A 24,061-nucleotide genomic window follows, 5' to 3' on the forward strand; every position below is an offset into this window, starting at 1 on the left:
GCATCTGCTGAGCACCACCCGGCCCACAACTTGGGATTACCTGCAGGTCCTCGGCCTAATGGCCTCCACTCTGGAAGTGGTATCATGGGCACAGGCTCATATGAGACCGTTACAACGCGCCCTCCTATCTCGGTGGAGCCCACAATTGCAGAACTACACCGTGCATCTACCTCTACTGGCCAGAGTACGGAATCAGTTACGGTGGTGGCTACAGCCCAGCCACACGAGCCGGGGGGCAAAGATGTCCTCCCCAACCTGGACCCTGCTCACTACAGATGCCAGCCTGAGCGGCTGGGGAGCACACTGCGAAGAGCTAACCGCCCAAGGGCAGTGGAACAGAGAAGAGTCGGGGTGGAACATCAACCGACTAGAGGCATGGGCAGTCCGGTTAGCCTGCCTGCGATTTGCCCACAGACTTCGAAACAAAGCAGTCAGAGTGATGTCGGACAACGCCACCACGGTGGCATACATCAACCAACAGGGCGGAACCAGAAGCCGACAGGTATCCTTAGAAATAGCCCCCCTGATGGCTTGGGCGGAAGCAAATCTCCAGGACATCTCCGCCGTCCACATCGCCGGGAAGGACAACACCACGGCAGACTTCCTCAGCAGAGAAAGCCTAAATCCGGGGGAATGGCAGCTGTCATCCACGGCCTTCCAGATGATTGTGGATCAGTGGGGGACCCCGGGCATGGACCTACTCGCGGACAGGTCCAACGCTCAAGTACCCAGATACTTCAGTCGCAGACAAGATCCTCTATCCCACAGGATCGATGCCCTGGTGCAGCCATGGCCTCCGGGGATCCTGCTATATGCCTTTCCCCCATGGCCCCTGCTGGGTGCCATTATACACAAGATTCAGCGGCACAGAGGCCCAGTTTTTCTGGTGGCCCCGGACTGGCCAAGAAGATCCTGGTACGCAGACATGAGAAGGCTACTGGCAGGGGATCCTCTACCCCTGCCCCCTCACAGGGACCTGCTGCGACAAGGTCCCATCCTCCACGAGAATCCAGCTCAATTCTCTCTTACAGTCTGGCCATTGAGAGGGCTAGACTGAAGAAAAGGGGATACTCGGGGCCGGTAATAGATACACTCCTCCGAGCACGCAAGTTCTCCACATCACTAACTTATATAAGGATCTGGAGAGTATTTGAAGCCTGGTGCGAAACTCGCAGCACCAATCCGCATGCCGCTAAGATCCCCATCATTCTGGATTTCCTGCAAGATGGACTTCAGAAGGGTCTGTCCCTCAATTCAATCAAGGTTCAGGTGGCAGCGCTATCCTGCTATGGCCCCAGGAGTGATGGCAACAGCATTGCCACACACCCAGACGTTTCACGTTTCCTGAAAGGAGTCAAACACATTCGCTCGCCACTGAAGTGCCAGTGCCCCAGTGGAACCTCAACCTAGTTTTGGAATTCCTAGCGGGACCCGCCTTCACACCTCTCCGAGGCCTGTCCATCTGTTTGTTAACTTTGAAGATGGTGTTCTTGCTGGCCGTATGCTCGGCACGTCGCATCTCAGAGCTACAGGCGCTGTCCTGCCGCGATCCGTTTCTCAGAATCACCCCAGGGGCTATCCATCTTCACACGGTTCCTTCCTTCTTACCCAAGGTAGTCTCACACTTCCACCTCAACCATGGAAGGTTTGAAGAAGTCGGAAGAAGGTCGAATACATCGGCAGGCTGCTGTCCAGATACCTGGAAATGTTGGAAGCAGTACGAAAGACGGACCGTCTGTTCGTCCTTCACAGTGGGAAGAGGCAAGGTGAAGCGGCCTCACGGGTGACTATTGCCCGCTGGATCAAAGAAGTTATCAAGGTGGCCTCCGTAGAAGCGGGAAAACCACCACCTCTACGGGTCAAGGCTCACTCTACCAGAGCACAAGCTGCCTTCTGGGCAGAAACTAGGATGCTGTCGCCTGCGGAGATATGCAGAGCGGCAACGTGGTCCTCCATCCATACCTTCTCCAGATTCTACCGTCTGGACGTCCAGGCCAGGGAGGACACAGAATTTTGGAAGGGCAATCCTAAACTGACCTCGGGCAGCCTCCCACCCAGTCCGGGAGTAGCTTTTGTACATCCCATTTGTAATGAGTCCATCTGCTACACGCTAGGAAATGGAGAGATTACTTACCTGATAATCTCGTTTTCCTTAGTGTAGGCAGATGGACTCAGCATCCCGCCCGGCTGCCGATATATATAGGGATTCACCATTTCAAGGTAAGCTATGTTTCCTTACATTGGCCATCCACCCTGCCGGGTGTCAACGCCTTCCAGTTGAGAACACTGGCGGTCTCCAGCTACTGTCAATCGGTCAGGTTAATCATGTTCAGTTAATTGATCGGTCAGTCACACATATATCCATAAAGCTTTTGCAAGGAAGATTACTGAGCGCCTGCACTTCCTGCAGGGGTATATGTACTACGTGCTGACGTCGGATCCATCTCCAACTGCTAGCACGAGCACACTATACCCATTTGTAATGAGTCCATCTGCCTACACTAAGGAAAACGAGATTATCAAGTAAGTAATCTCTCCATTACCTGCGCTGCTCATCTCCCTCATCGCCTCCCCGTGCAGACCGGCACGAGACCCATTGGGGTCCGGGAGAGCCACCTCGCCACGCAGTTTGTCTCATTGCCTCGGCCCGCCCTTGTTCCGCCTCCGTTTCAGCGTCATCAAAGTGGGGCTGGAACCCTTTTAAAAGTAAAGCGCCGACTGCTGGTATCGCGCGCCAAAGGGGCATGCCCCTTAGTGTGCCCCTTTGTGCTCCTCTTTGTGTATAACATTGTTTCCCATATTGTTTTCCCTTGCTTCTTCCTTTGGCCCCCTCCTGAATATCTATATCTGTACCCCTCTCTGCCTCATCAAATCTCACCCTCCCATCCTATAAAAAAAAATGCCACCAGTCTCTTGCTGCTGTCCTTTCCCCTCCCAAGGAAAATACCCCTCAAAACATTACTTCCCTTCCCCAAACCCTTCCACCTATCTACATAGAAGGCTAATCCCTATCCTGTTATCCCCCCTTACACAATTTCTAGGCCTCTCCCTAATCTCCGTACTCCTTTTCAACGCCCAATCGCGTAAAAAAAAAACAACTCACTCCATGACCTCCTTACTGACTCTAAGCCTGAGATATGCGCCATAACTGAAACGTGGCTCAAACCCTCTGATATCTCTCTTCTTAACCAACTAACCACTGAAATCTACGATATTTTCTCTATACCCCGCAAAAAGAAAAGAGGAGGAGGACTACTTCTTGTAGCAAAAAAGGAACTAAAGCTTATCCCCCAAAAATGCCACCTCCCCACCCGATACGAAATCGTTTTTTTTAAATCAACACTCCTACAGGTCTGCCTTATTTACACCCCCCCCCCCCCCCCCCCCCCCCCCCTGGACTCCTAGAAACTGACTCCTCACCTCTAATTGAATTCTTCACTGACTCACTTTCCCCTGACCTCCCTACTATTCTCCTGGGTGATTTTAACCTCCATGTTGACACAAACCCGCAATCTCCAGCCTGTGAAGCCTTCATTTTCTCTCTTGAAGCAATGGGATTTACTCAAATTATACACTCCCCCACTCATAAGGCTGGTCACACTCTTGACCTCATTTTCACTAATCCCCTTCATGTCTCTCTATACTCTGGTCTGACCACTCTTTCATTAAAACTACCCTTGCACTACAGTCTACAGTCTATCCCTCCCTGCTCACCTCAACCACACTCCTTTGAATATCGTAAAACTTGTCCTATAGATATCCTCACAACAGCATGCTCTAACATTCCCAACCAAATTGACCTCTCCTCGGCTGACAACGCCATCTCTTCCTGGTTTGTTGTTACCCTCAACATAGCGAACCAAACCTGTCCCATTGCTCTGAAAACTATTAAACCTATCCAACTAAATAAAAAACCATGGAACTCACCTGAACTCAAGACTCTAAAAACCCTCCTCAGAACCTCTGAAAGACATTGGCGTAAACATCCCTCTCCAGCAGCAAAAACCTCCTACTATCAACTCATGCACAACTACAAGAAAGCTATCCTTCAAACTAAACGAGACTATTATGCAAAAAAATTCACAATCTTCAATATAACGCCAATGCTCTCTTCACCATGATCACTAACCTTACCAGATCTACATCAACACAACCACAAGAACCTACCTCCAAAAAACGATGCAGTGAATTAGCTTACTTCTTTCAAAACAAAGTCACCTCACTCATTGCTCAGTTTTCCCTCAACTCCGACAATGTGACATTTCCCATTATCTCTCAGTCAGCCACTTTCTCATTTTTCGAATCCTCCTCCCCCCTGGAAATAGAAAACATCCTAAAAAAGATGAGACCTTCCTCACACCCTTCTGAAACAATCCCTCCCAAGCTCCTCTTATCTATCCCCAAAACCATTGCTAAACCTGTATCAAACATACTGAACCGCTCCTTGGAACAAGGCACGGTCCCTAACATACTAAAACAAGCTATGGTCAAGCCCATTCTCAAAAAACCCAACCTTGATCCCTCAATCTTATCTAATTTCAGACCTATCTCCAATCTCCCATTCCTCTCCAAAATCCTAGAAAAACTAGTCAACTCCCGTCTATCTGAGTATCTTGACCAACATGATATCCTCTCTCCCACACAATATGGTTTCCGGAAAAACTTAAGTACTGAAACCTTGCTTCTTTCCCTAACAGACACTATTATCAAAGGAATGGACAGTGGTAATTCCTATCTTCTGGCCATGTTGGACATCTCCACAGCCTTTGACACTGTCAATCATAATATCCTCATTAACATTCTCATCAGTATTGGTATCTATGGAACTGCACTTGCCTGGATAAAGTCCTACCTACAAAATCGACACTACTCAGTTACCATTGATAACAATGAATCTGACCCGATAAGCCTTGACCGAGGCGTCCCCCAAGGATCTTCTCTTTCCTCCATGCTATTTAATATATACATGCTCCCTCTTGCCAATCTCCTCACCAGTCTAGGTATCAAGCACTTCATCTACGCAGATGACATGCAAATTCTCTTCCCCTTCACAGACTCCCTTCAAACCGCTCTCCAAAACTGGGATTCCTGCCTCACCTCTATTAACCAACTACTCACCGACATGCACCTGGCACTCAATCCCCAGAAAACTGAACTCCTCATTATCTCCCCTAAATGTCCTCTACCCTCCATTCCCCCATCCTACTCCTCCATTCCCCCATTGTACTCCTCCACTACTTTCCCCACTCACACTCGTAGCCTGGGTGTTATGATTTACAACCAGCTCACTCTAAAACCCCTTATAAAATCTATCCTCAGTGACTGCTACTTTAAGCTACAAACGATTAAAAAACTCAGACCACTGCTCTACTTCACTGACTTTCGTACCGTTTTACAGTCTATTATTTTCTCCAAAATAGACTACTGTAATGCCTTACTCCTTGGCCTCCGCGCCACCTATACTAAACCTTTACAACTCTTACAGAATGCCTCAGCACGCATCCTTACAAACTCTAAACAGAGAGACCACATCACACCAACACTTATAGAGCTACATTGGCTACCAATTAAATCAAGAATCCTATACAAAACCTTATCCCTCATTCATAAATCCATCATAAATGAGAACACTCACTGGATCAACCCTCCTTTCATACCACATTCCTCCACAAGACCGACTCGTTCCACTCATCAAGGCATGCTCCGCCCCCTTCGATCAAATCTACCAAACTCACCACAACAAAAAGAGCCTTCTCCCTGGCTAGTCCCACTCTATGGAACTCCATGCCTCCAGACTTATGCACTGAAACCTCTACCCCTAAATTTAAAAAAAACCTAAAAATCTGGCTGTTTCTACAGGCCTATCCCATAAATACCCCTCATTATTAAACCAACAGCCCTTCGTGAACGAATGCTGAGAGTTGTTTTATATTACATTGATGCCAGATTATTGAATTATATTGTAAATAATTCCCTGTATATCCAGTTATTCCTATCCTTGTGCTCTAGCTTTTGTTAATTTGCTAACAGAGATTATCCCTCTAACCTCTACTTCACTTCCAAAATATTCTTTCAAAATCATTGTACCTAGTTTATCTGTTTTTTTTCATCCTGTCTGCATCAGTTTTTGTTCCTTGTAAAGGCTATGCCTGTACCTATGGCGACGCTGTTTTATGTAAACCGATACGATGTGCAAACGGATGTCGGTATATAAAAATGCTAAAATAAATAAATAATAAATAAATAGATTTGTGAAAGCCATTGCTTATCCCTGGTTATCAGCAAGAAGGGTTGGAACTATTCTTTAGGATCCTACTGATTACTTGTAACTAGGGATGTGAATCGTGTGCCCGATCCTTTTAACGATCGGGTTCGGCTGGGGAGGGGGAAAAATCTGATCGTTAGAGATGTGAATTGGGATCGGTTCCGATTCCAATTCACATCACTAATTATTTTTACTGAGGCCCGCGCCGATAAAAAAAAAAAAAAAACAAACCCCACCCCGACCCTTTAAAATTACCCCCTTAGCCTCCCCCACTCTCCTGACCCCCCCCCCCAAAACTTTTTACACATACCTGGTGGTCCAGGGGGGCCGCGGGGAGCGATCTCCCATTCCCAGGCCATCAACTGCACTAAAAAAAAATGGCGCCAATGGCCCTTTGCCCTTACCATGTGACAGCCGGCGCCCTTACCATGTGATGGTCGGCGCCATCTTTAAAGATGGCGCCAGCCATCCACTGCTCCTACCATGTGACAGGGGCCGGCCAATGACACGGATATCCTGTCACATGGTAAGGGCAAAGGGCCATCGGCGCCATCTTTATGCGTGGCAGCCGATGGCCTGAGAGCGGGAGATCGCTCCCCGCGCCCCCCCCCCCCCCGGACCACCAGGTAATTTTAAAAGGTTTTGGGGGGAGTCGGGAGGGTGGGGGAGGCTAAGGGGGTCGGTTTAAAGGTTCGGGTGGGTTTTTTTTTTATTGGGCCATCGGCGCCATTTATATTAGTGGCAGCCAAAATGGCGCCGATGGCCCAAGAGCGGGAGATCGCGCCGGGACCATTTTGGGAGGGTTCGGGAGGGTGTGGGAGGGTAAGGGATTGGTTTTAAAGGGTCGGGGTGGGTTTAGGGGTTGTTTTCGTGTGCCGGTTTTCCCGCCCTCCCCCCAAATATTTCCCGTGCCCGATTTAACGATTTTTGACGATAAATCGGGGGAATTTGTATTGTATCGCGCACTCTAACGATTTTTGATGATTTAAAAAATATCGATGATTTTTTTTTTTAAATCAAAAAACGATTCACATCCCTACTTGTAACAATGTCAGAGACAGGATGCTGAGTTTGGTGAACCTTGGTCTAACTAGATATGACATTTCTTATGTTCTTAATTGAAGTCTAACTACAAAAAAACCCCAAGGATGACCTTATCAACTTGGTAACTTCTTTTTAAGCATATTAGAAACACTCCTCAGAAAAATCATAATAAATTATAGAGAATGGAGTGAAAAAGGCTCAATCATTCCAAAAATTTGTTTGGCTACTCAATCCTGTGGTGTCTCTTTTGGGTGTAGAGTGCAACTCAGTTATTCCTAGGGTCCATTATTTTTCAGTCCAGGCTGTGTATATGTAAAAAAATAAAATAATAAAATGGCCTGTTGCCATCAAGAACAGTTTTTATCTTTTGGCACTGTTTATTGGTTGTTTCCTCTTTTTCATTTGGGGACAGTCTGTAGCTAAGGATTCTCAATGTGTGAGGCCTTGCTGTCCTCTTTGTCCTTGAAGAAAGCAGAGTTGCTTACCTGTGACAGATGTTCTCTGAGAACAGCAGGATACAAGTACTCACAAAACCCTCTCATGTCCCTTTGGAGTTGGTTCTCCAAGTCTTAGTTTTATCTTGGACTGAGAGGCCTTGTGTAGGATCTGTTTAGGGATGCACATGCCCAGAGGGCATACTCAAAGCTTCTAGAAGCTTTGAAGTCAAATGTCTGTGCCAGGTTCCATTTGCTGATGTCACATGTGTGAGGACTGACATCCTACTGTCCTTGAAGTTAAGAAACTATTCTTTTTCAATTGTTACACCTCACTGGTTAGTTTCAACTGAAAATTTGGTTAAAGGTAACCGGATAAAATTAACCTGTTCCCTGTACGTACCCGGATCAGTCCAGACTCCTGGGTTTGGCCCCTCCCTCTAGCAGATGGAGACAGAAGTTTACAAACAAAAACTCCCCCTATATCTAGGCTGGTGCCACCTACAGTCCGGCAGTATTGTTCTGTCTCCTAGCAGGTGGAGAGGGTGCCAAACCTACAGTCTGTGCTGAGGCCTAGATTTAGGTGGTAGTTAGTGTGTGAAAAAAAAAAAAAAAAAAAAAGGAAGAGAAAGCAGTTTGAGAGTAGGAAGGCGATGGATTGGGGTTCGGACCGCAGAGGCTTGCCTGCTGGTCACCGAGCCTACCTCCCAGAGGGTAGTGAGGTCCTGAGGGGACCATCCCCTCTAGTTGAGGCTGCTGTTACGTGGGGGAGCTCCACTGTTAGCGTCTATCAGGGCTGGGGGTGACATCGGGGTGCCCGGTTCCCTCCCCCCAGCTGGACCCGGACCTAATCTACCGGTAACTGTGTGTGTGTGTTAAAAAAAAAAAAAAAAAAAGTACTGCCTCTTTTTCTTCTTTTGTCTGTGCCTCGTCTCTTCTGTCCTGTTCCTGTGAGGGGGGAGGTAGAGGACCGCCGTTGCCGGGAAGATCTTTTCTTTTTTGTACTGTGCCTACCCTTTTTTCCTCTTCGGGGCCGCGATGCCACGGAGAGCTGTATGTCAGGCCTGCGGGTCCGCGGCCACGTGGCTGTCAAGGGACAGCCTGTGTTCGTCATGCGTTTCCGGCGGGGAGGGGGGGGGGGTCTGTGACGCCGGCAGGGTCCCGGGGCAGCAGGCAGGTACGCGCCGGTCCCGAGATCGGAAGGCCGGCGATTAGTGCGGGGCCGGCTTCGGGGACGCCGGGTCCGGGCGCCATTTTGTTTTCTTCGCCGGCGTTTTCGGCGGCCATTTTAGGTCCGAGGGAAACCGCAGCAGGCGCGTTGCCAGCGTGTGAGGGGGAGGTCGACCCTCCGCCGAGGTTATCCCCGCAGCGGGGGGGTCCCAAGGGGGACAGTCACGCTTCTGCCATGGGGGCTTTCTCTCCACATCCCTCTTAGGGGGAGGAAGAAGAGGCCTCGGACTCGGACTCGTCCTTTGGGTCCGCGTTTGTTCTGCTTATGCATAAGGCCTTCAAGGCCCGTAGGCGGGCCAAGAAGAGGGCATGGGAGACCTCCACTCCAGATTCGGGGCCTCGGGCGGAGAAAAGGTCCAAGCCAGGTCCGGGGTCGGAGGGCCAGAGTAGGGCTCGACCACTCCGGTCCTCAGTTCCCAGGGGGGAGCTGGAATCGACCACGGACACGGATGAGCTGGAGGACCCGTCCGGGGATACAGAGCCTCCGTCCCAGCCCCCGAGGGGGGTTGATGGGGACGGAGACCAAGGGGCCTCGGGTTCCCGAGGGGCCCATGCTACCGAGGGGGATGACCCGAAGGTTATCCGTTTGTTTCGGAAGGAGGAGCTGGGACCTCTTATCCTGGAAATTCTGGGGGAATTAGGGATCCAGGTGCCGCAGGAGGAGTCCCGGCTCGAAGTAACGGATCCGGTCGTTTTGAGTCTCCTGGGGCCTCCTTCAGCCTTCCCTCTGCATTTTTATGCCTCGGATTTGCTGTTTAAGGATGGGACACTCCGGATTTGGGGCTGAAGGTGGCGAAGGCGATGGATAAACTCTATCCCTTACTGGAGGACGCCCTGGACATGCTGCGCATGCCAAAGATAGACTCGGCAGTAGCGGCGGTCACAAAGAAAACCACCATTCCGGTCACCGGAAGTACTGCTCTTAAGGATTTGCAAGACAGGAAGCTGGAGGTGCAGCTGAAAAAGATCTTCGAAGTCTCCGCATTGGGAATTCGTGCGGCGATTTGTAGTAATTTTTCCATTCGGGCAGGTCTCTGCTGGGCACAGCAGCTCTTGGCCAATGAGTCTCTGTCGCCGGAAGAAGCACACCAAGCAAGTCGCTTGAAGGCGGTGATCGCTTATAGTGCGGATGCCTTCTATGATCTTCTTCGCACTTCGGCCAGGACGATGGTTTCGGCGGTGGCTGCGCGGAGGCTGTTGTGGTTACGACATTGGTCAGCGGACGTGACTTCTAAAGCACGGCTAGGTTCCTTGCCCTTCAAGGGGAGACTGTTGTTTGGTAAAGAATTGGAAGATTTGATTGAATCCCTGGGGGAGAATAAGGTTCACCGTTTACCAGAGGACAGGCCGCGGTCTCGGGGGGCTGGCCCTTCCAGGTCGCGTTTTCGCGGTAGTCGCCAGCCTCGAAGCTCCCGGGGATCCGTTTCTTCTTTTCGTCACAGTGCACAGCGTCAACAATCTTATTCGCAGTCCTTTGGCGGGCGCCGTTTCGGTCGTTCGGGCGCCGGTCAGCCTGTGTAGGGGGGGCAAACCTGCACAATGATGGGCGGCCGGTCCATTCCTCCGTTCCCAGAATTGGGGGGTGTCTCGGCTGTTTTTACGAGGAATGGGCCAGGATCACATCGGACCAGTGGGTCCTAGGTGTGATAAGACACGGTTACGAGTTAGATTTTTTACACCGGCCGTTTCTGTTTTTTTCTGGTATCCCCTTGCAGGTTCTCAGTGAAGCGACGGGCGATACGGGCCATACTAGATCGTCTCAGGGAGCTCGGCGCGATCGTTCCCGTTCCAGTCAACGAACTTCGCAGGGGCCGGTATTCCATTTACTTCGTAGTACCAAAGAAGGAAGGAACGTTTCGGCCCATCCTGGACCCGAAGGGGGCAACAAATGTCTGCGGGTTCCTCGGTTTCGAATGGAAACTTTACGGTCAGTGATCGCATCCGGGGGAGTTTCTGGCCTCCCTGGACCTCACGGAGGCGTATCTCCACATCGGCATTCGGGCAGAGCATCAACAGTTCCTTTGGTTTGCAGTGCTGGGGCAGCATTTTCAATTCCAGGTGCTCCCGTTTGGTCTGGCCACAGCGCCTCGAACGTTCACCAAGATTATGGTGGTAGTGGCAGCGCACCTCCGGAGGGAAGGTCTGTTGGTGCACCCGTATTTGGACGATTGGCTAATCCGTGCCAAGTCGGAGACGCTCTGCCGAGCAGCGATCCAGCGGGTTCTCCAATTGTTGGACAAACTCGGTTGGATAGTCAATGTCTCCAAGAGTCAGTTGACGCCGTCGCAGTCCCTGGAGTTTTTGGGAGCGTTGTTCGACACGCCTCAGGGAACGGTTTTTCTTACACAAGACCGAATGTTCACATTCAAAGCGCACATTCGCAGATTGTTATCCAAGCAGGTGCCCATTGTCTGGGACTATTTGCAGGTGTTGGGGTCCATGACGTCAACACTGGAATTGGTACCTTGGGCGTTCGCTCATATGCGGCCCTTACAGTCAGCGTTGCTTTCCCGATGGAACCTGGTCTCTGAAGAATTTCATCTGCCCCTGCCCCTGACTCTGGCGGCCAGGGACAGCTTGGATTGGTGGTTGTGTCCGGCCAACTTGAGTCGCGGGGTTCCTTTAGAGATCCCGTTTTGGACGGTCATTACCAGTCTGCTCGGCTGGGGAGCGGTGTGCTTACGGCGTTCAATACAGGGGCAGTGGTCGCCTCAGGAAGAGTCGTGGTCCATAAATATTCTGGAAACCAGAGCGGTTCAGCTGGCTCTTCTGGAGTTCCTAGCACTCATTCGCGGCAGGGCAGTCAGAGTGTTGTCCGACAACACGACCACGGTGGCGTACATCAACCGACAAGGGGGAACCAAGAGTCAGGCTGTAGCGTCCAAAGCTTGTCTCATGTTCGCCTGGGCGGAGCGTCATCTCAGTTGTCTCGCAGCCTCCCACATAGCCGGGGTAGACAATGTTCAGGCCGATTTCTTGAGCCGAAATTGGCTGGATCCAGGAGAGTGGGAGCTAGCGGAGGACGCCTTCCGGCTCATTTGTGCTCAGTGGGGCACACCTGCGATCGATTTGATGGCAACCTTCCGCAATGCGAAAGCACCTCGGTTTTTTGCTTGATGGCGGGAGACGGCAGCAGAGGGAGTAGATGCTCTGGCTCTTCCATGGCCGACGGACGTACTACTCTATGTGTTTCCTCTGTGGCCACTCAAAGGAAAGGTGTTGTGGCGGATCGAGGAACACTCGGCGGACGTTGTTCTGGTGGCGCCCGAGTGGCCACGGCGCCCGTGGTTCACAGACCTCCTGAACCTTGTGGTAGAGGAGCCTCTCCATTTCCCGTATATTCCGGACCTTCTGCACCAAGGACCCATGTGTTTCGACCAGGTTGATCGCTTTTGTCTAGCGGCCTGGCTTTTGAGAGACAAAGGCTGAGATCTAAGGGCTACGCGGAACCGGTGGTCGCTACTCTATTATGCTCCCGGAAGACGTCTACTTCTTTATCTTATGTTAGGGTCTGGACGTTGTTTGAATCGTGGTGTCTGGACCGGGACGTGGTTCCTACGCAAGCGACTGTGCCGGATATCCTTCTGTTCCTGCAGGACGGTTTGTCTAAGGGTCTTTCATGTAGTTCCTTGCGGGTTCAGGTGGCGGCGCTGGGTTCCTTACGTGGTTTGATTCAGGGGAAACCAGTGGCGGCTCATCCTGATTTAGCGCATTTCCTGCAATAGGCGAAACATCTGCGGCCTCCGATTCGTCAGCCTTGTCCATCCTGGAATTTTGAATCTTGCTCTTCGGGCCTTGTGTGGTGCTCCGTTCGAGCCTATTCGCAAAACCACCTTGAAGGATTTGACACTGAAGGTAGTGTTCTTAGTGGCCATTGTTTCAGCGCGTCGGATTTCCGAACTTCAAGCTTTGTCGTGCAGGGAGCCCTTTTTGAGGATATCGGAGTCAGGGGTATCCTTGCGTACGGTCCCATCCTTCTTATCCAAGGTGGTTTCTTCTTTCCATGTCAGCCAGTCGGTTGAGTTACCGTCGTTCATGCAACTCAATGATTCGGATCCTTTGGCTAAGGACCTCCGTAAATTGGATGTGCGGCGCATCCTGTTATGTTATCTGGAAGTAACTAATGCGTTTCGGGTTTCCGATCATCTGTTCGTGCTCTGGAGTGGTCCTCGAAGGGGCAATGCGGCGTCCAAGACTACCATTGCGCGATGGTTGAAAGAGGCCATCAATTCGGCGTATATGTTGCAGGGTCGGTCCCTGCCCTTGGGGCTGCGTGCCCATTCTACTCGCTCTCAGGCCACTTCTTGGGCAGAATGTCAACATATCTCGGCGGAAGAGATTTGCAGGGCGGCCACGTGGAAATCTTTACATACTTTTTCCCGGCACTACCGTTTGGATGTCAAGGCTCCCGGTGCGGGAGGGTTTGGAGAAGGTGTGCTTAGAGCGGGCCTCTCTGGATCCCATCCCAGGTGAAGTGCGCTTGGGTACATCCTAGGAGTCTGGACTGATCTGGGTACGTACAGGGAAAAGAAAATTAGGTTCTTACCTTTGATAATTTTCGTTCTTGTAGTACCACGGATCAGTCCAGAGTCCCACCCGGATAAGTGCTACTATCGGGAGAGGCCATAGTGTACGTGCTGCTGTCTGTTTGATATTTTGCTCCTTTTCTGTCTGTTATCGGTATCTCGGGTTCATTTTCCCAGTTGGGCATTGAGAACCGGTAATGAGGATTCTGTTGGACTGGTGTTGTTGGTCCTGGTTAGAAGGTTCGTTAGCCAGTTTGATTTGTGATTTTCCTGCTCTGACATTAAGTAATACTGCCGGACTGTAGGTGGCACCAGCCTAGATATAGGCGGAGTTTTTGTTTGTAAACTTCTGTCTCCATCTGCTAGAGAGGGGGCCAAACCCAGGAGTCTGGACTGATCCGTGGTACTACAGGAACGAAATTATCAAAGGTAAGAATCTAATTTTCTTTTATCTTATCCGCTTGTCACCTCTCTGAAAATTGCCCTCAGAGTGCTTGGAATCAGTTTAGCTGTACTGAACATGGACTTGATTTGTGTGGATTTGATCCTATACTTGCTCTTTTCCATTCAACTTGGTTGACAAGATTGATGAACTTGTTTCTAGTGTGAGTAGATAAAATGTTGTTGGCTTGTAAGAGAGGATATATTATAGTCTGTGTTGGTGTGTGAAAAAGGATACAAGCGGTGTTAGTATGTGAAAAGGTGGAAAATTTGCTACAAGTCTGGAAACTCCTGATACAGCATATTTCATTTTTCATGATTTACATGGATTACTTTGTCAGGAGCCAGTATGTCATGAACAGGGAAATAAAATGTGCAAACCCCTCTTTCTTGTAGGAAAAGGATCATGGCTTAGAAGTGCTGAAGCTGAGTGATCGTGACTTCCTCCGTAGTTTGGAGAATGCGATTCGCTTTGGAAAGCCATGTATGTTGGAGAATGTTGGGGAGGAGTTGGACCCTGCCTTAGAACCAGTGCTGTTGAAACAGGTACTAACCTTGCATAACTCATGTTTTATTCCTTCCTATACAATAGATTATAGCATGAATGGTACACTGAGTAGATGGTAGGATTGTAATTAGTAATTCTGAACTTTTTTCAATTTCTCTGTAAGAAAAGCTTTGAAACAGGAGTAGAATAAATAAGTCTGGCTTACTTATTTATTATGATCCAGAGCCATGCAGCCTTCCTGAGAATATAAGAAAGCAAGTGTCTCAGTGGAATTGTACTGCTGTTTTACAGACTTTCAAACAACAAGGTAATATAGTGCTACGTCTGGGAGACACTGTGATTCCCTACCACAACGACTTCAAGATGTACATCACCACCAACCTGCCAAATCCCCATTATACGCCAGAGATCTCTACAAAAGTCACACTAATTAACTTCACTCTCTCTCCCAGGTAATCTTTGTCCTTGCTCCTATCTTCAGCCTGTCTTCCAGGTAATCAATGACTACATATCTCCTTCCCATACTCCCAGACTCACTAATTCCTCACTCCTTTCCAGGGTAACCAATTCTCTTTTTTTTCTATGCCCATTGATCTATGTCAGTTTGATTTGTCCTGATATAACTTGTGCACACATCTGATGGCATCCAGGTATTTACATTTTTTGAAAAAAAGAGCCCAGGTATTACAGTTTTACATTATTTTCATGCTTTTGATAGTCAAAATTATTCTCCAGGAACAAGCAGGATGGCAGTCCTTTCATGTGGATGACAACATTTGATGGAGCCCAGTCCAGAACTATTATGTCAAAGTTTCTAGAACTTTGGCTGTGCCTCACTAGTCATGCTCAGCTTTCCACTATATCATTTGTCCACACATGGGCTCCTTCAGTCTCTATTTCCAAGGAGCCCACCAGCCTCAGTTCTTCACTCTCCTACTCAGCTTTATTTCAGTAAAGAATTTGCAAGTTTCATTCATCGCAGGGCCCCACAATCTTGTTTCTCACCTTTTAGTAACAGGCCGATTCAGTAAAAGCCGCGGGAGAGTGGGCGAGCGCCCGCTCTCCCGGCGCGCACACAGGCCACTCTCCTGTGCATGCGATTCAGTATTTAAATGAAGGCCTGCGGTAAAAAGAGGTGCTAAGGACACTAGCGCATCTCTAGCACCTCTTTTTTGACAGGAGCGGCGGCTGTCAGTGAGTTTGACAGCCGACGCTCAATTTTGCTGGCATCGGTTCTCAAATCCGCTGACAGCCACGGGTTCAGAAACCGGACGCCGGCAAAATCGAGCGTCTGGTTTTTGAGCCGCGGGCCAATTTAAAAATTTTTTTTTTTTTAAATTATTTTTTACTTTGGAACCTCCAACTGAATATTGCCATGATATTCAGTTGGAGGGTGTACAGAAAAGCAGTTTTTACTGCTTTTCTGTGCACTTTCCCAGTGCTGGCAGAAATTAATGCCTACCTTTGGGTAGGCGGTAATTTCTGAAAGTAAAATGTGCAGCTTGGCTGCACATTTTACTTAGTGAATCGCGCAGGAATAACTAATAGGGCCATCAACATGCATTTGCATGTTGCGGGCGCTATTAGTTTCTGGGGGGCTGGAGCACGTTTTCGACGCGCTATTACCCCTTACTGAATTAAGGGTAAAGCTAGCACATCGAAAACGTGCGTCCAAACGCGGGTTAACAGTGCGCTCCGGTGGAGTGCACTGTTAACCCTGTTAGGTAGTTTTTTTGCTTTCTTTTCTCTTTGTCTTTCTATTTCTCTCACCTGACCAGTGCATCACTGATGCACCAGTGGGCATTGACTGTTTCTTGAGTGTCGAGTTTCTTTGTTTTCTTCATTTTCTCTTCCAACATAGATAAGCAAACTAGTGGCCTCCAATGATACTCCCTGTGCACTAGGGTTATGTCTATCACAGATCCTCATGATAGAGATATTCTGTGCCTGGGAGAATTGCATAATGTCCAGAGGTGTTGCCTGTGTGCGACCATGACCCCAGAAGGATGGCTGTTCCATTTGGAGCTTATGAAGAAGCACTTTGGGCGCCTAAAAAGGCTAACCTAACATAAAAGGTGGCATCGACCTAAAAAGGTGGCATCGACAGTAAAACTGGATGGACACTGGTGATGCATCAGCATTGTGGGAGTATTCCACTCCCTCAACACTGAGCATTGGTAGAGACCAGAAAGGCACGTCATCACCTGCCTCTTCTCACTCAAAGAAAGTGTCTGGTTCTACCACTTCCTCTGACATTAGGAATTTCCAATGCCAGGCATTGCTGTGCAATGCCCAGAATGGGAATTGTTTAGCTGTGGCTGAGAACTCTTCCTTGAAGCAATCCTGTAGAGAGGAGATCTCATCCTCACCAAAGTCCCAGGAACAGTTCCAGTCTCTGAGGGTTCTAGGTGTCAGCCACTGATACACTTTTCAGTTCCCAGGAAGACATGTCCACTTTTCCTGCCTCCCAGTCAATGTTGGCACCAGCTTTCTTCAAGAAGGAGCTAGACAAAAAGATTCAGCAGGCCTTGGACGAGGCATTAAGGCAAGTGTGGTCTGAAGTCCATCCACTGTTCAAGTCCTTCCATCTTCCCAGCAGCCTAGCGCTGCTGCTGGTCTCAGTTCCAGTGCTGATGCTGTTTCCCAGAGGGGAATTGGTGTTGGTGGTGGCCACCCTGATGGTGATCTTCAGTCCATCAGGAAAGAAGCTTTCCAAAGACACTGGAATTCCTTGGATTCCAGAACCCAACAGACACGTTCCCCTCTTTGAGGCCTTGTCTCTGGGACAGGCGACATCTGGATCTTCACCACCAGTGTACTAGCCAGGGTATTACTCTAAATTCTCCTGGAGGTATGACTACAGATCCAAGTATGTCACTGAAGAAAGAGGGATTAATGGTTCTCCCCTCCAACCTTCAGAGAGAAGGAAGTCTCTTCCAGGCTTCTCCTTTATTGGTTTTATTCAATGAATAATGGAAGCCATCCCCTTTACTTTACTGATGAAGGATGAAACCAGAAATAAGATGCTAGACATTCTCCAGTTCGTGGAGCCCCTTAAGGAGGATGTGGCAATCCCAGTTCATGAAATCCTTCAGGAAGATGAAAATGTGGGAAAAACCCCTTCTCTATGGCTACTGTTAAGAAGGCTGACACAATTTATCATGTCTAGAAGGCTGCCGGATTCAAAAAGAGGAAGCTACCACATCAATCTGTAGTGATAGAATCTGTTATTAATTGCATAAGTAGCATGGGATCTTCCTTAGTGTTTGGGTAATTGCCAGGTTCTTGTGGCCTGGTTTGGCCTCTGTTGGAAACAGGGATGCTGGGCTTGATGGACCCTTGATCTGACCCAGCATGGCAATTTCTTATGTTCTTATGCTCTTAAGAGGGACAAGAGGATTAGGATCCATTCCTCACTGCCCCAGGGAAGGATTCTAGAACTCTGAATACTCTTGGGAGAAAGATATTTCAGGAAACTATGTTCTATTACCTTGTTTCATTGTAACTGCAACCCTGATGCACCTGTTATAGTTTTATTGTTCTATGCACCCCTCGTTTTAATGTAAACCGGCATGATGTGATGTGCTCATGAATGCCGGTATATAAAAAAGCCTAAATAAATAAATAAATTCTGTTTTTATTTATTTATTTTTACTTTTTATATACCAAAGTTCCTGTATGAAATACAAATCACACCGGTTTACATGGAACGGCAAATCGCCCAGGGCTTACATAAACGCCCAAGGCTTTTACATAAAACAGTTAAACAGTGAGTCTCCAAGCTTTACATAAAACGATTAAACAGTAAGTCTCAAAATACCTGCATAGTCTCTTATCAGCTCTTTATGGGGCAGTATATAGAAATTACTGAAGCTGATATAGGAGGTGACCAAGCAGCTTCCCCAAAAAACAGTAAGATGCCCTCCAATCATTTGTGGAAAAGGGAATGAAGTGCAGAAAACATGGTCCCCTCAACCTCTGATGTTTTCAAAACAGCATCAAGAGTGTCTGCTGTAGGGACTGGCATCTATAGACTTGCCTGGCTGTAGGCCTCAGAACTCTGACTTGAGGTCCAGGAAAGGCTTGCAGATGTATCATGCACTGGAGAATCTCTTTGGCAACCAAGTTAAGTTGTGGCACAGATCCTTGATCACTACACAACACTTCCACAGCTACTCTATGGATCTATCCTGGCAGACAAATTGAGTTGGATCCTGGAACCCCACAAATGGTCCCTGGATTGAGAGGTAGCAAACCAGATAACTCTGTAAGTGGGACACACCAATGGTGAATCTGTGTTCATGCTTCTGTTCCAGGAAAAGAGCACAGGGCAAACTAGCCTTGGATGCCTTTGCCCTCAGCTGGGGCAAAACCCTGCTGTATGTGTATCCTTTGATACCATCAGTCGTGCAAACTCTATTGAAGCTCAAAGAAAACCAGACTACCATGATTCTTTTGGCCGAGACAGATTTGGTGTCCAATCCTGACAGAGAAGTCCATCAGACAACACCAAGAAATCAGAGACACCACCCTGACAACCCTTGAAGACTCATCAAAACCACGAAACCCGCAATAGACTGACAAGAACTTTTTCTTTTCTTTTCTGTTTAATCCAACATTGCTATTTCCTTCTCCAATGTTTCAAATGGTTATATATGAAATTCTCCATGTTAAAACCCTAATGTTATTTTATCCTAATGTAAACCGTTATGATGGCAAAACCGAATACACGGTAAAAAAAAAAAAAAAAAAAGTTAAATAAATAAATAAAATAAATAAGAAACCAATCAGGCTGGGGAATTCCCCAGATCTCATTATTCAGTATCAAGGCAAGTGTTTCACTGCCTGGATGTTGAGAGACTGACTCTGCAACGTCTTGATCTGTCTGAGAATTTCTCTCATGTTCTTTTAGCTTCAAGAAAAGATTCTATTAAGAAGTTTATGGTTTAAAATGGAGGAGACTTACCTTATGGTATGAGTAAAAGACCTTAGATCCTTTCTTCTGCTCCACACATAAATGGCTTGATTATCTTCTATATTTATTTGAGTCAGATCTCAAAACCAACTTAAGAGTTCACCTCAGTGTAATCAATGCCTATCCACTAGCATGTAGAATGTCACATCTCTGTAAATTCTTTGGTTGTCTATTTCGTGCAGGGTCTGTTTCATTTGAAAGTTACCGTCAGGCCTCTCGCTGTGTCTTCAGACCTCAACATGGTACCTACCCAGTTGCATTCCTTTGACCTGAAGTACCTGGCCTGGAATGACATATTTTTTGTAAATAAGTAACTTATCTTCCTTATACTAAGTTTTATCATAATAGGTGGTTTTGTGCATTCATCCTAAGGTGGTGTCGGAATTCTATCTTTACCAGTCAATCGTCTTCCAATATTTTTTCCCAAGCTACATGTCCTCAAATGTAAACAAGTACTGCACAGGTTGGACTGCAAGAGAGCCTTGCCTTCTGCCTGTACAGGATTGAAGCCCATAGAAAGTTCATACAGCTTCTTGTTTCTTTTGACACCAACAAACATGAGATTGCCATTGCCAAACAGTTTTTATCCAGTTGGCTACCAGACTTCATCTCGTTCTATTATGCGCAGGCAAGACTGAATCTGGTAGCCATGTCAAAGCTTATTGTGTCCAAGCCATGACAGCATCGATGGCTCACTTAAGATCTGTCTCAAAGGAGGAAATCTGAAAAGTTGTGACATGAAGTTTTCTCGACACATTCACATCTCACTACTGTTTGCATAGGAACTTCTGACACAACAGTAGTTTAGCCAGTTTGTTCTGTGGAATCTGTTTGAGGTATAGAACCCAACTCCACTCCCTGTTATGGCTTGTTGTTTTTATTGCAGGCTGCCCTGCAATAAAAATTTAAAAGAGAAAAATGCTTGTGGCCAACAAAATTAGTTTTGTTGTTCCCGTTGGCACTTTTATTTATTATTTATGTATTTAGTTAGTTTTCTATACCGGTATTCGAAATAACATCATATCGGTTTACAAAGAAAACAAATACAATAAAATCCATCAGTTTAAAAATAAAATAGAACATACACATCATACATAAAAATATTTAAAAAACCAATGTTCATAGAAAATTCAATAGAATAAAATAAAAATACAAGGCTTAATAAAATACTAAAAGAAAGCAAAAGAGAAAAAAATAAATCTGGGAAGGCTTACTGAAATAGCCAGGTCTTTAATTTCTTTTTAAATGCCTGAGGGTTACCTGTGCTCTCAATTCAGTTGGTATGGAGTCCATAATTTTGGCCCTGCCAAGGAAAGTGCCCGCTCTCTTACTGTATTTAGATGCGCCAGTTTGGGGGACGGTATTGATAGTAATCCTTTATTTGATGATGGATCCCCCTTTCTTCTTTCAGGGCAGTCTATAGTTAGGGATTCCCCACATGTCAGGACTGCCATCCTGCTTGTCCTAGGAGAAAACAGAGTTGCTTACCTGTAACAGGTGTTTCTTTTCATCCAGCTAGACTACTCCAAACACATGGATTATGTCCATTAACTAGTAGATGGAGGCAGAGATTAACAGTCTTACTGATGTCATCTTACATAGGCTCCCATGCCTACACTAAGCCTGCCAGTATCCTGTATTCTTGTCTCCAGCAGATGGTAGGAGAACTTGTTCCATGCTCTGAGATAAGGCCTAGTTAAGCTGTTTGAAAAAGATTGGCTTGGGTGGGCAGCTCCTGCACTGAAAGCCTTGTGCTCTCCACCCCACTGGTTGAGCATGGTCTTAGACCAGGGGGCTTCCAAAGTTTTGGGTTGAGTTCCATATTTCATTCTGTGTTACCCTGTTTTTCTCTTATTTCTCTTCCCCCTTCCACTCTTCCTCTTCCCTTTCTTCTGTGACTGGACCTCAAAAAAAAAAAAAAAGAGGAAGGAAAGAGACCCAGACTGGTTTCTGATTGTCCTTCTGCCTTGTTAATTTTTATTAAGTTAATAAAAGAAAAAGAATGAAAGAAAGATTTCTGCCAGGATAATTTTACTTTTGTGAGGCTTAATGTTGTTGAGCAGTGCTTCAGACAGTGTCACAATGAATGAAAAAATAATTAAAACAAGCTTTTCTTTTTCACGTCCTAGGAGTTTATTTTGTTTAATGGCATATGGCATATGTGAATGGCATATGTCCTTTCTGTAAAGTGTGGAAGAAAGCCTGGGATATGTACGCTGGTTTTTATATTGGCAGTTTACTCTCCCTAATGTCAGTCTCCTCTACAGTCTGATATCATTTCCTCAGATTTTTTAAGATGTCTGCAACAGGGGTTTTCTTTGATGAGGGTACAGCCTCAGTTCTTATTCTGGGATTTCACTTTCCCCAGGGAAAGTGAAGTGAAAGAAGGACAAAAAAAGGAAGTCCTCTTAAATCAGTGATTCTTCCTGGCTTTAAGTGGATTAAAGAAAAATGCAAATGGGGAAGAGATGGAGGATGTGGAGTGTTCCCCTGAAGGGGAAAACAACTCTTCTGTGGTCTGTGGACTGTTTCCTGAAGAAGAGCTATTCTCCTTAATTTCCCATTCCATGAAGGTACAATAGATTTCTGAGGGGGGGAAGGGGTGCCAAGATGGCCGCACGTTAGGAGACGCACTCCGACCCGCTCCTTATACCCTGAAATTTCTTCGGCGTTTCCAATATAAAATTGACCTTCTTGATGGGAAAGAGGAAAGGACGACCCAGAGTATTCCTCAAGGCTTCTGAGGGAACTCCTCGAACGGGTCCGATGGACCAACATGTGGTTCGGAGCCAAGAGCCTTCAGCGCGTTCCGTGAACGTATCCTTGGGGGTTGTGCAGAGAGGTGTTCCCTTTCCGGTGACCCCGGATCTAGAGTCATCGATGTCTCCGGAGAGAGTCTGGTTCCTCCGCAACCTACCCCCCCCCCCCCCCCCGCGGGAAGAGCTGACGTATACAGCGTCTTCCTCTTGCACCCTGGACAGGGTGCACAGCCGGCAATGTCAGCGTCGGGAGGAGACAATTTGGAGGATCAAACAGTGGGAACTGGAAGCCGGTCGGGTAAGGAAGCAATATCTCTTAATGCTCCTTTAAATTCAGCAGCAGCAGGACTTTCTTCAAGAGTCACATTTATTTATTTATTTATTTATTTAACGGTTTTATATACCGACATTCATCAAAGATATCACATCGGTTCACAGCGTAACAAGAAACTAGTGCCAGTGGCGGCGCTTTACATCGAACAAGTTTAACATAATACAGTTAAAAAATATTGGAACATAATAACTAGAGCATGAGGAAAGGTAGGGGAAGTAAAACATTAAACTAAAATTAGAATAACATGATTACAAGAAGGTAAAAGAAGAGAAAAAAAGGGGGGGAGAAGTGACAGAAGAATAAAATTAGATTAGTGAATTATTGTAAGCGAAGATTGCAGGTATATACAAAATGTACAATTATAGGGAATAATATAAAATAACAAAGGCAAGCGGCAGCAATAGGCGCTGAGCAAAACAAGCGCACAATAGCAATAGTAAGCGGCAGCAATAGGCGCTGAGCAAAACAAGCGCACAATAGCAATAGTAAGCGGCAGCAATAGGTGCTGAGTAGAAACAGGCGCACAATAGCAACAGTGTGCGGCCGCAAGAGGCGCCGAGCAGAATAGGCGCACAATACTAAGCAGGTAGCAAGATACACCTAATGGCAGTCAATAGACATACAGCAGCAATATGCGGCACATACTCACAGTGGCAGCCAATAAGCAAGAACAAGGAGGAAAGAAAGCCACGCCCATTACAGGCGCGGAATACCTGAGTAAGGCCACAAATGGCGTCCTCCACGGCTTGCCACGCCGCCGGTCCTCTAGATAGCGGAGACCTGGGTGAAGAGACGTACGCCTTACCAAATCTTCAGCGCTGCCGGGCAGGATCACAGGCGGTCTCCGGCTGCGAGGGGAAAGGGCCGATACCTTTCACCGCCGCGGTTGAGGCACTGCACCCGCCACCTCGTCCACGCCGGGAGCGAGGGCCTCGGCGGGACCGAGGACTTTCACCTCCGGGGGACCACGGCAGTCACCCCGGGAAGCTCAACTGGGGGGGACGGCCAGAACGGCCCCTGAGGAGCGCGGGGCTCAAAAAGGTGTTGAAGAAAGGTAAAGTAGAATCTAGAAGAGACGAAAACAAAAATGAAAGTAGTCTTGGAAAGCACGCTGAACCAGCGTGCAGGCACTCCAAACTGCTTTGGAGACGGAAATTACTGAACAGCTGCGCTTCCTGTGGGGATATATACACGCCCCCGTGCTGACGTCAGATCCGTCTCCAACTGCTAGCACGCGGATACTATCCCATTTGTCCTGAGTCCATCTGGCTACACGCCAGGAAATAGCGTCCTTGATCTACCAAGTTAAGGTAGCTATACAGGCTGCTTCTGTTGTATTGGGTGGGTCACAGGACCAATGCTGCCAGAGGTCTCCTGTTGCAGCGTCTTATCGCTGTTGCCGAATGTCACCAACCATCGCTGATGCCGCCATCCTAGCCAGGCTGCTGCCTTCCTATAGGGAAGCATGCTTGAGAACTGCCTCTATTCTTTTCCAAGAAACAAATCGGAAACCGATCCAGTTGGCTGTATTAGAGTGAAAACAAT

General features: G+C 47.6%; 1 protein-coding gene across 2 annotated transcripts in view; it reads left to right on the top strand.

Moving 5' to 3' along the window:
* Nucleotides 1-24,061, top strand: part of DNAH1 (dynein axonemal heavy chain 1) — a 1,058,897-nt gene that overhangs the window by 861,521 nt on the left and 173,315 nt on the right. For both annotated transcript variants that reach the window (XM_029599497.1, XM_029599496.1), the window contains exons 61-62: nt 14,337-14,486; nt 14,740-14,900. In XM_029599497.1, the coding sequence (XP_029455357.1) occupies nt 14,337-14,486; nt 14,740-14,900 (311 nt within the window). The remainder of the gene's footprint in view (nt 1-14,336; nt 14,487-14,739; nt 14,901-24,061) is intronic.

This window comes from Rhinatrema bivittatum, chromosome 4 (assembly GCF_901001135.1).
Source record: "Rhinatrema bivittatum chromosome 4, aRhiBiv1.1, whole genome shotgun sequence".
In the NCBI taxonomy this organism is placed as follows: Eukaryota; Metazoa; Chordata; class Amphibia; order Gymnophiona; family Rhinatrematidae; genus Rhinatrema; species Rhinatrema bivittatum.